Source organism: Betta splendens, chromosome 4 (assembly GCF_900634795.4).
Source record: "Betta splendens chromosome 4, fBetSpl5.4, whole genome shotgun sequence".
NCBI classification, from domain to species: Eukaryota; Metazoa; Chordata; class Actinopteri; order Anabantiformes; family Osphronemidae; genus Betta; species Betta splendens.
In genome coordinates, this window is record NC_040884.2 from 30,070,145 (window position 1) to 30,086,752 (window position 16,608).

The 16,608-nt window shown below is 41.9% G+C and overlaps 2 protein-coding genes across 3 annotated transcripts; one reads left to right on the top strand and one right to left on the bottom strand.

Moving 5' to 3' along the window:
• Positions 1 to 390: 390 nt before the first annotated feature.
• LOC114853111 (divergent protein kinase domain 1A-like) lies at positions 391 to 8,035 on the bottom strand. 2 transcript variants are annotated; one of them, XM_029146075.3, is made up of 5 exons: positions 7,349 to 8,035; positions 2,122 to 2,195; positions 1,848 to 1,955; positions 1,595 to 1,771; positions 391 to 1,519 (listed from the first exon to the last, which is right to left on the bottom strand). In XM_029146075.3, the coding sequence occupies exons 1-5, from the start codon at positions 7,416 to 7,418 to the stop codon at positions 707 to 709; spliced, it is 1,242 nt and encodes a 413-aa protein (XP_029001908.1). In that variant the 5' UTR covers positions 7,419 to 8,035; the 3' UTR covers positions 391 to 706. The 2 variants fall into 2 exon arrangements, with proteins under 2 accessions (XP_029001908.1, XP_029001907.1); XM_029146074.3 differs by having other exon boundaries at positions 2,061 to 2,195; positions 7,349 to 8,031.
• A 3,041-nt stretch (positions 8,036 to 11,076) lies between these two features.
• On the top strand, positions 11,077 to 14,113 carry si:ch73-389b16.1 (uncharacterized). The gene is made up of 2 exons (XM_041070658.2): positions 11,077 to 11,257; positions 11,332 to 14,113. Exons 1-2 carry the CDS (start codon positions 11,077 to 11,079, stop codon positions 11,547 to 11,549), a joined length of 399 nt encoding a protein of 132 aa, XP_040926592.1. The 3' UTR covers positions 11,550 to 14,113.
• Positions 14,114 to 16,608: the final 2,495 nt, after the last annotated feature.

Below are 16,608 nucleotides of genomic sequence, written 5' to 3' on the forward strand. Positions count from 1 at the left end.
ATGGTAAACGGCATAGATGTTTTTTCCAGAAACAATCAATGCTGACCCATTACTGCCTTTAAAATCTAAGATGGAGTAGGAAACACTAACTGGCAGTAAGATGATACTGAAGATACTACATGGCCAGATTATTATATTTAATTAAATGTGGAAACGGTTAATTACACTTTCAATAAATAGCATAAACTATTGTTCAAAGAAGGAAATGTATATCCAGAGGTTATTTTGATTAGAGCTATTAAGATAACCTCATCCACACTAGTTCACTTGTTATATGAAAGGATGGTGCATGTGACTGAACATTTGCACAGTTAACAGCTGTTGGAACAATGTAGTACCCAGGCATTTGACTGATGTATCATTGCAGCAATGAAAAAAACAAACACCATATTTTGCGTGTATTAAACTGCTGCCAAGTGTATTTTCTTTACAATTTAGTATCAGCGTTTGATGTATTTCTTGGAAACATGGTTGTAATGTACATAATGTTTAACCAAGCAATCTATCACTCTGTCAGACTCCTTTTTTGTCTTTTCATACTGTTTTTTTTAGATGAAACTTAGCCTAACATAAACATTACATGATTCATTCACATTCCTTCTATCAAAATAAAACAGTTTGGTTATACAATATATGTAAAGTTGGATATAATGAGAATTTTGACATGAATGCCCATGTTATTGGTGCAGATTGCTCTTTGTGCTTATTAGGAGTCTTTAGTATGAGAGATTTTCTTCCAAAGCAGAGTCTTGAGATTATTCAGAATTAGCGAGTGTTCAATTTCCATTTGTTCCACAGATCCCTTCAGTGCAATGCAGGCATACAGCTGCTTCTCCAGCTCCTCACTCACATCAGATGGTGCTCCCTTCAGAATGTAATACTTTAGTGCCTCACAGGCTTTGGCTAAGTTCGGCCTGGTGACCTCGGGGGTGCAGCGGTGCTTGGTGAGGTCACAGGACGTGAGGCAGTCGGCCCCGTAGAGACAGTCCTCGTCCGTGTTGCAGCGCTGCTGTCTGATGTTCTCTTGGAATATGGCTTCAGGAACAATGTACTGAGCATCCATCACCTTCAGGTCATGGCGGTCATTGTAGCCAAAAGTGTTGGCACTCACATCACACATGAGGAAGCTGCCGAAGGTGCCGTGAAAAACGTCCTCGACCAGCTCCAGCAAACCGATTGAGATCTTGGCCTTGTGCGGCCAAGAGGGAGTGAACCACTGGTCCATGCTGCGCCGCAGACCAGCAGGAATCCACACTTCAATGATCCAAGGGAGACTTATCCCATATAAAGGAGAATGTGGCACCTTCTCCATCATATACAAGTCTCCACAGAAGCCTAGTAGCTTGGGTGTGTGCTCTCGGTCCTGAAGAACTAGTGCTAACAGGAACTCATTGAGCTGCAGCAGGGCCCATGTGGAACGAGCCTCAGGCAGGGAGATGTGGCCGTCCTTATTGGCATCCGTTATAGATAATACTTGGGTTGCTAGGTCTGGAAGGTTGGCCTGATCCCCCACTTTAGCCTGCAAATGAAGGAAAACACTATAACTCGGGTTTAGTGTTGGACTTTTCAGTGTTTTATTAGTGCTTCCTCTGACCTTTAGGTGATTGAGGATCATCTCTCTGAACTTTTCCACTGAGGTCCCCTTAGTGGGTTTGCTGAAGGACACAGCCTCTTTTCTAGGCTCCATCTCATTTCCCAAATCGTAATGAGGAGTTGCCTCCATCTGGCACTTAATTATCCCTTCCAGGTCTCCCCAGCTCCCTGAGTAAACCTAAAACAAACAAGATACGTAGAAGGTTAATGACAAAACTACGGGAGAGGTGGGATCGAATGCTGAACAGTCTGACCTGGCTGTTGGGCTTCGCAGTAAAGCACTTCCCCAGGTAAAGTGTGTCTTTCTCACACAGGCTGCTGCAGGCCGAGCCGTCAATGATTCCTCTTCTGTACTTGTCACACTGCAACATACAGCACAGAAGGAACTGCAGGGTGGCTACATGTATTGAACAGAAAACAATCTCAATAAATAAAAAAACACCTATGGGCCACAGGCAGGCACTCACTATTGAATTTTTGCAGTCATGCCCACGACACAGCTCTGTGTAGGACGAGTACTCTACATACACTATCCAGCTCCCCACGAACACTGCCAGCCAGGAGAAGAACAGGTACTTGATGTGCAGGTAGGAGAATCTGGCCTGTGGGAAACATGGTTTCCATTACTGTTACACCCATATAGCTTGCAGCAGGCTAAGTGGCACTTTCAAGTCAAGTTAGCGCTACTCATTTGTTCAGATGTCGTTAAAATGACAAGACTAATGTTTTTCAGATGACATTGATCACATAAAAGATTCATTCTTGCATCTTGCGTGCTTCCTGTGATTGGCTCATTGTGCCCCCACAGCCTGCCAACTTTTATTAGCATTTATATAACAGTTCCTAAAAGCAGTGTGAACTGTGGATAAAACTCACAGGCAGCTGTAATTAAGGCAGTAGAGCGCTCATTACAGGATGGACGGTGCAAATGCTGGTTCCTCCAGTCTGGTGTCCTTGAACAAATAACTAAGTAAGGACCAATAATTTTGAGAAGCACCATATAAGTGCAACTTGTTAATCATTTAGAAGTCCATCCATCCATTTTCTACCCTCTCCTTTGCTGGAGCCTATCCCAGCTATCTATGGGCGAGAGGCAGGGTACACCCTGGATAGGTCGCCAGTCCATCACCGGGCACACAGACACACACACTTACACCTATGGGAAATTCAGAGTGACCAATGAACCTAATGCATAAATAGGCCTAACCTAATGTATAAATAGGCCTGATCCCAGTCTACCCCGGGAATCAAACCCAGGCCCTTCTTTCTGTGAAGTGACAGTGCTACCCACTGCACCACCATACCATGCCATTTACATAACATTATGAATGAGCTTATTCCCATCTAATGCGTTTGAAAGTTTGGAATAAATGATTGAATTAGGATATGACATATAAATGTGATCATGAATTCAGGAAAAATAAGTTTGCTTTAAAAAATAATACATAAATATATAAATTAGAGGATGAAAATTCTCGCTGAATAAATAAAATAAAACTAAATCTTAAAAATAAGATTTAACAATGTACAAATTTCAGAAATCCATTTTTTATTAACAGTAGAATATAAAAAAGAACCATAACTGCTCTACTGTTTTATGATCCTATTCACTGTCCTGTACTGACCCAAATAACTGCCAGGTACAATAGCACTAGTATGAATTGAACTGACATGCAGAATCCAGATACATAGTATTATAAAGTACTAAGATGTGTTGGGTAAGTAATGTGAATATTTGAAGCTAATTTAACAAAGACAGATATTCAAAACCATTTTTTTGTTTTTACATGTTAAAGCCTTACACACATACTCTACATACATACATAATGGACATAATGAACAATGTTTGAAGATGGCCCTTGTAGATCCTTGACTATAAACAGCCTGCAGATGCTAGAACATCCACTGCCTGTCGTAAAATTAGACCTGCACATTTTGTTAAATTGGTCACTTGGACTAGGTGTTGCTCAAAGCATCATAATCCTTCTAAAACTGTGTCCGGCAGCTTCTCTTGTGTCTGTGGAACATGGCGACCAACATCCTAGATCAATATCATTTGAGTCGCGCTCTCAGCACCTGGCACAAAGTCAGTAAAGCACTGAGTTCATTTCTACTTCATTTAGCTTATTAGTGAGGGAACCTGCCTGTGAGTGGAAGATAAATTAGTTCCAAACTAAGCTGGATCACAGAGTGCATCATTAATGCAATTGTTTCTCCGTAGGTGCTCTCTTATTAACAGTTAATGCTGTTTGTGGTCTGGCACGCCGACAGTGGAGCGCTCAGAGTCGCTCCAGAGTCATTATGTCGTCTGTTGATTTTCTTTCTAATTCCCTAGCTGACAAATGGAGTCTTCTTACTGTGGATCCATAATTCACCCAGCTGGACCAAACATTACTTCACAGTTATTTTACAGACCTTCTGTCCCATCTACTGGTATTAATGATTCTTGTGCTGGGTGCTTGACAGTGATGGACTCGCTCTGCTTCCACCCTTTCAGTATCAATTTCTTAGTATATTAATTTCCGTCTGCGTCCTCCAACAGCTCCATCTTTCTGCGCACAGCTTTCCAGTTCAGCACAAAATGGCTTAATGGTCACTTGTGCAAATATGTCAGGTTACTTTCAGCATGTTATGCTGGATAAAGCGATAGCGTTTGCAGTTGTCTCTAAATGGATTTTCTAACCATTTTCTGTGTTCGCCAGGATTCATATGGCAGAAATCAGGCTTTCAAGACAGCATCTATTTGTCACTCTCTAATCTAATTCCTCTCTGAACAGTGGTCTTCAATCCCATGCCGCACCCGGGCCTTGTTCACATTCAGAGAGTCTCTTTTACAAATGAAGCCATGATTTGCACCTTGTGTTAGTTTTTTTAGTTGTGTAGGATTTTGATTTTTAAACATGGGGAGGTCGGTGGTTTTCGTGTTGTTGTGTGCATGGTCCTGTCCAGGTTGTACCCTGCCGCTCACCAACATGACAGCAAACCCTGGCCTCCGGTTCAGAAGATGAAGGAGGTTTTTAAACAGGGTGCCCCCATTGTGACCTATCAGAAAAGGTTAAACCCAGTGTGATTCTCGTTGCTTTTGGTGATTTAACTATACGTGTCTATATGTGTTATTATTGATATAAACAGGTGTCAGCAATAAGAGGAATTGATAGTTGTGTGCTTGCTGTGACATGACAAGTTGTTTTAACAGTTACTTGATCATTACTCCGCTGCTTCATCCACTCATTGGTGTATTTACAAATCTGACCATACAGGCCCACATCACACTGAGCTGCAGTGAATACAGTAAGTGCTGGGTGCACCTTCCATTAATTTTTTTGTTCCTAGGTAAAACGCAGCAACAACAAAGGCATTATGGAAATAACAGTCTGTGGGGAAACAATGGTATGGTTGGTCTGCTTCTAATCAATAGTTTGTGGTTTTCGTATCTGGCCAATGCATCTCTATCTCCAGGATTCTGTATTGACCCTTTGTGAGGGGAGAGAGTTACACAAACATGGCTAATGAGGTGATATTGATTGTCGCTGCTGTGACAGCTATTAATTAGAGACTGAGTGGGAGCTGTGGCCATATGGTGAGGTGGGTGGAAGGAAGCAGACTGTCGTGATCTGGTTGAACCTTCCTCTACACCCACCCACAGCTAGGCTATCTGAACATACATATATATATATGCATGTGTAAATTCTATGAAATGACACAAAGGGAGCTGAACACATGCTGTACGGTTACAGTGTGCCACTCGATGTTGAGCTACTGAGGCAAGGGAGGAGATTAAAGCTGATCGAGAGCAGCACATCACTGTTCTCACACTTGGATTTTGCAGTCGGCACACCATTCATCCATTATGTATGATTATAAAGCTATTCCTCAGAGGTTATCGGTTAATGGGTTGCAGTGCGGAGCCGAGAAAGACACGAAAACAGGGAAACGAGACAAGCCAAACATTCTGGATGTGAGGAAGCAAACAAAGCGCTGATGGAAGTGGCCACCTGGGAGAGCTGCGCTCCAGCAATGGCTCGGCCTGCTGCTCCACCTGCCTCAGACTCTGAAGGAGAAGGGATGCAACACTGTCTGCACAGACACTACAAATATCTGACTCATCACAGTCCAGACGGCAGGCAACCCCCCCCACTATTAACTCACATTGCCACCTCCACCCCGCACATACAGTATGAGCATGCAGTTCAATGCTGACTCAATACTGCGACATTAACACATGTGAACAACACCGTGTCAGCAGTTGTTCTGTCTGTGCTGTAACATCAGGAGCATCAAAAGTCCACATTCAATAAACAAAGGCGTGTGATATTCCTGCACGGAAAGTTCCCTTAACACAGAACTCCTTCTATTTTATTAGAATAAGTTACGTATCCACTCTAGGAGCACACTATATTCCTGATAACCAGTCAGTCATTTCCATTTTCCATTTACAGACAGACTTGCATTTAGACTAGTATTATTTTATAGCTATTTACGTTGTACTAAAGATAAGTCTTGATGACATGAAAATATGAACTTATTTTCATGAACAATGAGATAGATATAATTAAATAGATTGCTCAAAGAATAAATCTTTGAACAGAACCATTAAAGCTCATAATGTCATGAGTCTTGCTGCTCAGAATCAGCTTGACTAATGGACACTAAAATTGTCAAATGGCACTACATGCTTTTACCCGCATTGTGTGTGAAGCATTTCAGTGCTGCATGAAGGCAAAGGACAAAACGATCTGTTTGATAATTTCTTAAAGGACATGATTGCAATATATGTACTTCATTGTGAACCGAAAACAAAATAACAACTGAACCTGCAAGTGATCAAACACAGAATGTGGCGGAAACGACTTCTCTCCAAGGATCCGTGAATGACACTTCTTGCCACCGGAAGGCTGAGGCGGCCTAGAAAAGTGAGCCACGCTGACGGCCATCCCTAGAGACTGTCTGCCTCTCCCTCCAGTCACAGCGCGCGACAGTTTGACACGGTTAGAAGGCGTGTGGCGCCGCTCGTGATCGCATAACGTTAGACCTGAATTTGGAATGTATATACCTGTCACTGGGTGTCTCAAACATGTACACATAGAGGACACCAGCATATGACAGTTTGGGAATGTAGGTAGGTTTAAGCTTTAGAACATAGCCCACCAGAAATTGCAAACAAACTGCCTTTTTCTTTTATCTCCGCGTCCTGTGAGGTTTGCCTAGCAGAGTTTAATTTTACTTGTGAAGAGTGCCACTGTGGACCTCACCTAATTTTTCCCTCACCCAATCGTTATATAATGTTTTTCAACAGCTTCCTAGGTGAAGGTGATGGTGATGAAACCACAGCTATTGGTTATTTAAGGCATATGATTTCAGAAAAAGTGTTTCCTTCAGTAAGCGACATTAAGGCAACACATCACATTTACACTTATGTATATGAAGTGACAATAAACTTTTGCATCAGGAGAAATAGTCTCACGTGAATTTGAACATAACCCGCATCAGCTGGATGCATCATGGAAATGGTTGCTACAGCAACGGTGATCAGGAGCATGGTTAAATTCTTGTCGAGTCGCCGAGCATCAAGTGACTTTACGATGTAGTCCACGATTAGTCTGCAAACGATCAACAATCTGCATGCGGTAAACGAAGGTCTGCGATGAAATACCACAAGCTCCAGCACTGCTCAGTCGCATCGTCGTTAAACATCACCACCAGTAGCTGGAGCCGGATTCTAAATCAGGGGAAAGAGGATTTCCCGCAAGCTTACCTGGATGTACAGAGGCTTCTTGAAGAAGCCCCACAGAAACAGAGCTCTCGCCATGGCAGATGCAGAACATCTCACAACAGCTGCTAATGAAGAATAATTTCGCGTTCCCCTCACACGGTGTCAGGCAACGCCTACCGGCCGGAGCCAGGATGGTGTCCGGACGGGCAGTAAAACGCCGGCGGTGGAGGCAGAGGCAGCGTGGATGTGCGCTCTGATGCAGCGGCAGAGCGCAACGAGCTCCGCCGCCGACCGCAGCCAAGTTAGGCGCATATTGGCCGTGGCTCCTACGCTGCGTAAGCCAATGGCAGGAGGAGGACGGGTCTCACCCAGTAACCTTTGTGGTGTGTCGTTTTAGTTCAACCCCGTTTCATAATTACTCGCATAAGCATGGCTTGTTGTTTCATCATATGATTAAAGAAAAAAACAAACAAACAAACAAACAAACAAACAAACAAACAAACAAACAAACAAGCAAAAAAGAAAGAAAGCAACTGAATAACAAGGCAAGATTACACTACACTGTTTCTTAAAAACAACTCACAACATAAAAATCTGTGTTAGGACCGACTGCTGCAGTGTCGCTGGCAGATTAGACCAATCTCTTGAGGCGTTCTTCGGAGACAACTCACACAGCTTAGAGGGAAGCTTATGTCAGCAGAGGAGGAGCGTGGAGGATAAGGAGCTGTCAGCTTCAGGACCAAAGTGGAATTATGCATCACTAGCCTGGTTTATATAGCAGTAGGGGAGCAGAGGGAACCTTTTATGTGTTCTGCTGACAAAATCTGCACAACAACATGACATATTAAAGACGTAAATAACCAAGGTGGTGTGCTTGTAGCTGCAGCTGCAAAAATTGTCAGGATTTTTAAATTTCCTTTCCTATTATATTTGATCAGGCCTCCGTACTTGATTGTGTGGGATCTGAGATATACTGCCTCTCCAGGGAATGTACTAACCCACGTTAATAGGCCCTCTGTTATACAACACATTAGCATGAGCAGCAGACATATTATCATCCATCAAAGCAGACAACAGTATAACTTTCTGTGGGTGTGCTTTATGAAAAAGTACTGCCAAACATAAAATTACAACGCAACTGTAAAGTTTTTTTTACACAAAAAACACAGAGCTGTGATAGATGTGCTTATTCTACTACATAGAAAATAGCAGCGAGCACAAAGCTGTCAGCAGTACCTGGAATATTGGAGAGAGGAGCTTAGAGTTTGGAGAAGAACGGAAGGAGCCTAGAGAAAGAAACTGGCTAAGGATAAGGTACAGTAGTTTCTGTTATGTAATGCTGATTACCTTGAGGCAGTTTGCGTGGTCAGATAAAAAGAAATTCTATTTCTATAGAAGAACAAACAAACAACAGCATTGTTGTTGCAGAGCTGAACTAGAGCTGGAAAAAGGGTTAAAAGCAAACATAAATGGTCTTTTCTGCTACGTTCCTAATTAGGAGACGCTTCGGTAATTGAGTCTGATATAATGAAGATCTTCTCACCAAATAATGTTTGAAATAATTAAACAAATCTTTAAAGAAATCATCGATATAGTTTTTTTATATATGTAATTTAGTTTGCTGTGTATTAACAAATGTGTTAAATGACTTGTATTGTAGATGGGTGGATGGAGTAAAAGTGTAATATGGATGCTGAAAATGAGTCAGATGTTTTATTAAACCTGTCTTGCTAAGAGAGAGAGAGAGAGAGAGAGAGAGAGAGAGAGAGAGAGAAACAACAGTTAGTCACGGTGATGTGTCTGCACAGCTTCACAGCCAGCTCTCTCAGTTCAGAATACCCAGAAGGTGTGAGAATGATTTTGCTCTCATAAATGTCAGGATTTAGATTGAGTTTGACTGATCAGAGAAGGCAAAACAAAAAAACTCCAGTTTAAAACAATTACTCTGTTTATTTTTCATGTATTTCCACCTTTTATATGCACCAACAGCTGAGAAAACACTCAAATCATTCATTAAAAAAAAACAAGCAAAACAACAGTTTAGAAACACTATGTTGAAGCAGTGTGCACTGCGGCAGTTTGCAGCTGAGTGCAAAGCATCTGGGATGGGAATCAGTTCCTCTGAGTCTGAGGCCATGGTTCTCAACCGGAAAAAGGTGCTTAGATCTATCCAGGTTGGAGGAGAGATCTTGTCCCAAGTGGAGGAGTTTAGGTACTTTGAGGTCTTGTTCACGAGTGAGGGAAAGAAGGAGTGTGAGACTGACTAAAGGATCAGTGCAGCGGCCGCAGTAAAAGCTATGTGAAGGGAGAGGGAAGTCTGGAGCTCTCTGCTCTCTGCTTTGCAGCTGCCCCCGCGGCCTGGCCCCAGAGAGGCGGATGGATGGATGGATGGATGGATGGATGGATGGATGGATGGATGGATGGATGGATGGATGGATGGATGGATGGATGGATGGATGGATGGATGGATGGATGGATGGATGGATGGATGGATGGATGGATGGATGGATGGATGCTGCAACAAATCTATAAATGCTATTGGAATGAGATGGTGGATTTATTTGTTCATTTACACCAAGATTAAAATAAATAATGTTATAGTTTCAATCTCCTAATGACTTGTTAATTAAAAAATATATATGTATGATAAAATTTGCAAAAAATAACAACAATGGTATTTAAAGGTGAGAGTTAAAAAATATATGGAAAAACAAATCGAATAATGAGGCAGCATGTCTAAAACTGCAGATTTATTTAATCATTTAATTCACACTGTATCTTTTCATAATGTCAAAAAGAAAGAATATTCTGATACGTGTGCTAAGATGCTGTTCTTGGTCTGCATCTGGTGGCCACTTCACGTTACTGCATGCAGGGCCCTAAAATAGCCGGTGCCCTGGATGTCAGTGAAGACTGTCAGGCAAAACAGAGGAGGTCCAGATGCCCTGACTTCCAGAACACCCATGAAGTCGGCCATAGACCTCAGCTGAAACTCAGAGTCTGAAGACAAGAGAGTAGGACAACAGCAGCCATAAAATCAGGATCAGGATGATGACCAACAGTGACTTTTTCTGTAGTTATGTGCACATGACACAACACAATCAGCCCATTGTGGACATGCCTTAAAGTTCTGTCTCACATTCTAACACCGGAGCATTTAATGGGTCACGGCTAAAACTGGGTTATTGTACAGAAATTTGTGATTTTGAAATATTGTTTATTAAACCCTCTTTCTCTTCTGCCTTCGTGGATTTACATACATCTGGGCAGGAATCCATCTATACTGCCACCTGACTGGGTTAGCATATACCCGCTCAAACCGATGATGTGCTCTAGTAATGACATCGCTAAATGTCAGCAGAGACACTGCTGCATGAAGCACCTGAGAAGCTTTGATGGCACGAAACGTGGAGACAGTGTAACACTTCATGTGGGACACGATCACAGTAACTGCTGGAGCGGACCTTAGCTCAAGTTTCAGCAGTGAGTGAGTGAGTGAATATAAATAAGAGTCAGACTTGCTGCAGGGCTTTGTGAAGCCAGTCTTATGACTGGTCTATTTTGATAGTGTGTACTGAGTTGACTGTTTTCAGATGACTTCCATGTGCTGTGGCTCAAGCCTATAAAAAGCCAAATATAACCAGAAGAACAAATCATTTGCAAGGAAACTAGCATCTGATGTGCTACAGAGCGTCGGCTCATCCTGCTCCTGTCTGATGCTCAGTGGACTTTTTGGTGGTTGTGGTGTTGATAGATTTTAAACACTTGACATGAATAAGTACAACAGCGAGCTGACCCAGAGGGAGCAGGAGTTGCTGAAAATCCGGCGGGACAGCGACACCAAGGCTGCAGAACTGCTCAAGATGGAGAAGATGCTGGAGCAAACCAAGAACCTGATGGACAAGAAGACAGAGTGTGGTCCGGAGAGCCTGGGCTACCAAGAAAACATGGGTCTGTATCACAAAATCCAAGTGATTTGTTCATAGATGCGGTGTGTGACTGTGGGCTCTGGCTACTTACTGCAGTAGAGAACCTGGAGGAAAAGGTGCGCTCCAGCAGACGATACAGGAGGAACTCCCTCCATCACACGCAGATGCTGGAGAGTCAGATGAAAACGGTGAAGGGCGAGCTGGTGGGCACGCTTGATCACCTCCAGCAGCTGAGGAGCGTCTTGCGTCGTTCGCAGCAGAAAGCGGAGGAGCGCAAAGCGGCGATGGAGAAGCTGGCGGCAGGGCTGAGGTGAAGGAGGCTCAGACCTTTCTGCTGCGTGATGCATACACACTGGATGAAGGTAGAACGAAGCTGCTGTCTAGGTCCTCAGAAGTTTGCTGATCTGCCAGTGATAACATCTAACAGACTGTATTACATTTTAAATACTAAATGATAATAATTTCCTAGTTATTTATCTCTGGAAACAATATCATGATGATGTCACTCTACTATATTATTATATATATTATATCACTTTGAGACACACTTTTTAAAACTATTATGACTAATTTGTACAGTTTTACCGATTTCTGTTCCTTTTTCTTCTGAAAACATGGAGCTCAATTGGTGTAATTTCATATGGTATCAGAACACAATATTTAGATCCATGTGTCCTGACCAGGTCATTGAAATACGTGTTCTTCGAAAACAACTGACAACTTTATTTGAATATGAATATGTTTTATTTAATATTGAAAATAAATTGTATGCATTTGTTTTGTAAAGTGTCAGTTTCTACATTGATTATAGCCGTCTTGTTAGATTCATTGGTAATTATACATTACTTGGATTAACATCTGCAGTTTATCTGTTTGGAAAAGAACACAAAGCTTCATAAGTGTGTTCAGTAACTGTGCAGCAGCTTCGAGTGTCGTCCTTTCCTCGGGGATCAATAGTCTGCTGCTGCTTCTTGTGGTGAGTCATCTGAAGTCTGTATTTGGACCTTCCCTGTGGCTGCATCTTTCATACAATGTCACATGCAGACGATCTGTGTGTGTGTGTGTGTGTGTGTGTGTGTGTGTGTGTGTGTGTGTGTGTGTGTGTGTGTTTATTTAATACCATGGCATGTTAACTCTTAATATTAACTTCTGTGGTTTCAGTGTAGGCTTGTTGCCGTGTGTGAGATCCTCATTGATCCTCTTTTTATTTAACGTGTGGAGCATGATAATGATGATGAGGAAGTACATACAGTCACTATTGTTGTTTGTTTCAACAATAAACAAAAAGTTGTTCCTTTAACTTTCCTGTAACAACAAATGACCTTGAAAAGGGGGCTAGGTCAGTTAGGGTAGGTAAGGTCAGTGGATTTGACCTTGCTTTACAAAGACATGAATACGTAACATCTGACAATCATCCCAGACTTTAATTTAAATATTACATAGTTAATTAATTATGACAGCAGCCCCAATTCCTGAAGCATAGTTATGATCGCTGTTTTACACACAGATTAGGGAAACAATGTAATGCTTGAATGCAGCGTTTTGCCATCATCATAAAACCTAGAGTAAAGCTGATACTCAACCCTTTGCACCTCTTCTTCTAAACTCCTCTGCAGTCTTCTATGCAGGAGCCATGAGCCACATGAAGGCTATTATTGTTAGAGACTTGTGTGTTTCACACCACTAAAGGGCTGCCACACCACTTTAATTACAGCAAAACCTGTTTTAAATCTCAAAGGTGAGATAACAGGTTAGTCTGCCTGCCAACCGGAGACTTCCCTCAACTTCATTTGGTCTATAAGCTGTTTACAGGGTCGCCTTTAGTTACCCAGACGCTGCTTACACATGCTGGCCACAGGAACTCAGCAGCATCCTCCAGCCACTTACAGTGAGCATAAATTCTGTCTTGCATAACAAACTTGCCACTGTAAGATTATGAAAGTGTACAGAGGCGAGAAAGAGAAAAACACATTGTCCACGAGAACAATGACAGATATCCTTGTTATGAATGTTCTGTGTTGTTTACTGCATCCAGATGTTCAGATTCAGATCGTAGCAATAGATGTGGCCGGAGATTGCTACTGGATTGTGGAAATACAAACAGAGTCATTGAAATGCATAGTTTTATTCCTAGACTGCTTCAGCTTCTGTGGCTGAGTGAACTACAATCTGACACTCTGCTAAAGCTTTTCACTGTTGAGATTGCAGCTTGTTTGAATTTGCAGATAAATTAATAAAAGTAGATGGATTTTTAAATTTGTCTACTCAGGCGCTCACATTCTTGATAGGTAAGCATGTTTTGCCTAAGGATCAATCTAAACGTGTTACCTCTGATGTTGCCCACACCTGAACTTTGTTTCACATACAGAAGAATTCCTCACCTTTGTGACCTTTCTTGTTTTGTTGCCTGTTAGTTGTCCAGTTTGCCTGCTTCTTAGTTCATGTCACCCTGTGTTTCTTAGTTTGCTTGTTTTAAGCATTGATCTTGTGTTGCTTAGTAACATCACATATTCATATTATATGTTTGAGTCTCCCTGGCCTGTTCCTGCTTTTGCAATGATAACTTCTTGTATTTGCCACATGTTGTAGTTTTGCTTCCTGTTCAACCAGTGATTTTCAGTTTGTATTTCTTTTTTTCACGTCTCTTGCTACTGTGTCTGTTCCTTTACACATGTTGTATGTAGACATCAGTTTTTCTTTGAAAAGTTTCCTCTCTATTACTCTATTACTCTATTATTCTATTACTCTATTACTCTATTACTTTACAGAATCCTTTCTGTTATTTTTTAAACATAGTAGCTGTGATGTGTCTGATCATCTTGATGCTTTTGGATCTGGAGGATTGTTAACAATGATGAATAAAAACTTTGCCTATCTATCTTATCTTTAAATTTATTTGTTAGAAATTCTTCTAACAATCAGCTAAAATGATAGTTTGTTTGCCTTAACATGCCTTCCATACTTACAGTACAGTACACTTCTCTGTCTGTCAGTAGTTGCTATGTGTCTTTTCTTCCCTTGTTTTCCATCAGACCCACACGTCTGGTCAACATGCCAACTCTATCCAATCCGTCGGTAGCAGCGGGTTTCTGTAAGCCGTTGCTATCTTAACTAATGACACTCACTTTGACACACATTTTAAGCTGTATTATAACTTATCAGCTGAACGTTTTTGTGAAATCCCTTTGGACTTTGACTCCATTCCTGGTATTGTGCTTAATGCAGGTCAATAATACTGTTACAGGTCTACAGTTGCTTTATACCCATAATGACAATAACACATTCATTTGGCAAATCTAAAAAAATCTAATGGAAATAATTATGCTTCTTTTATTTGCTTTGAATGTCTAGACAGGCACAGACCTGCTCAACAGTTAAAAAGCAAGCAATGGAGACCTAGGAGCTTTCTGCAAACCTAACATCTCTTGGCAGGACAAGAGAAAAAACCTGCTTCTCAATTGTAGGGTGTTTCCAGAAGCACACGTCTGGAAGATGGAAAAAGCCTCAGTATAAATCATCTGTACTACATGTCCAGCTAAAAGAGTACTAGAGGGTTTCTTCCTTACTTTGCAGAGGGCAAATTGTTAAGTAAAGTAAGTAAGTACATAAGAAGCTAAAAGTAAGTTTGCTGTAAAAGTGGATCTTTTAATTGTCATCATTCTGAACTAATTAATTTAGTTGGATTTTAAGTTTGTTAAACGCAAAGCAATTGTTTGAGGCCTTGCAATAGAATGCAAAAAATTAAAATTGCACCACACATGTTTTTACTGAGTCCTTTTTCTATGTAATGAAGTTCAGCTCGGACACAGCCTGGGGGAAGAAGCTAGCACTGTGTCTAGTGGTTCTGATGGCTATGACTCTGTGCACACACAGGGGGAGGAGTTTAGACGGTTTGTGTGCGGGGTGTGTGGTGTCAGCAGTGATGCTTGCTGCCCGTTTTTTGAGTCTGGTCTGGTACAGAGGCTTAATGGACGGAAGATCAGTCCCAACGATTTTCTCTGCTGACCAGACCACCCGCTGCAGTCTGTGTCTGTCCTGCTTGGTGGCTGAACCAAACCACAGAGTGATGGAGGTGCAGAGGACAGACTGGATGATAGAAGAAATCATCAGCTCCTTGGGGCAGGTTGAACTTCCTGACCTGTCTCAGAAAGTACAACCTCTGCTGGGCCTTTTGTGTGTCTATGTGGGGGCCCACTTCAGGTACTGTCCACAGTAGACGCTGTGTTGTTGTGGATGGTGAAGGGGAGGCGGGGCAGGCCATTCTTCCTGAAGTCCACTGTCATCGCCACAGTCTTGAGTGTGTTCAGCTCCAGCTGGTTCTGACTACACCACTGAAACAGCTGCTCCACCTCCTGTCTGTATGCAGACCCATCACCGTCCTGGATGAGCGAACGATTTACACTTTGCAATAAAATAAGACAGCTGTTGGCCACACTGTTGCCCTCAGCCCTGTCATTTGAATAGAAGAGATTTGATTAAACTGACTGATAAATTACTGTACAGAGAAACAGTGAGTTTCCTTTTAAAGCTGAAAATACCTTCCACACAGAAGGCTACAGCACGACCAAGACACATGTGCAGACAGTTTGTCTCAGTGACTCACCCCTGTTCAACCAGGAAGTTTTATTGTGATTGTGCCATTCAATAAGCTTCAACAACCCACAGAGTTAGGCAACGTGATGTGCAGAACATGCATGTTACAACAAGTAATATGCAGCTGGCAGCCTTTGTGTGTGCATGTATGTGTGTTCAGTATGAGAATTGTGTGTGTACAATGAGGAGAATGTGCTGATGCAGCTTCGACAGCAGGACTGATAGAACAAGCCCTAACCTGAGGCGACTGCCTGAGCATTTCTGTCTTTTCTTGCTGTCAAGCCGTCTCATCGGAGGAAACTTCCACTCTTCGTGTAATTGCTAAATCAACTGTGCAGGAGCACGACAGAAAGAGAGTTTCACACAAGTGAGTGGAGCAGCTGTTCTCGCTATTACAGATGCACAGCAGGAAACAGATGACTCATAAGTCCCTCTGACCAAAATAACCAACATACTAATGTCAAGAGCATAAAGCTCTTTTTAAGTCTCAAACACAGTGCAGACTTAAACAACAGTGTAGCTGCATTAGAATTAAAGTACTGACTTGCTAGCAATCACATTTGATTCACAGAAAAAAACAAACCAACCAAACAACATTTGCATGTGATATGTTTGAAACGTTTACATAAAGTACAGTGTATTAAACAAAGAAACCACAGAAGGAAAAACTGATGAATACATGCTACTGCTATAGTTCTGCTATTGAAGCAGGCGTTGCAGAAAAGGATAAGTGCGGTCCAGTAAATGATGTGCAGTAGCTTCTTGTTATAACTCATCAGT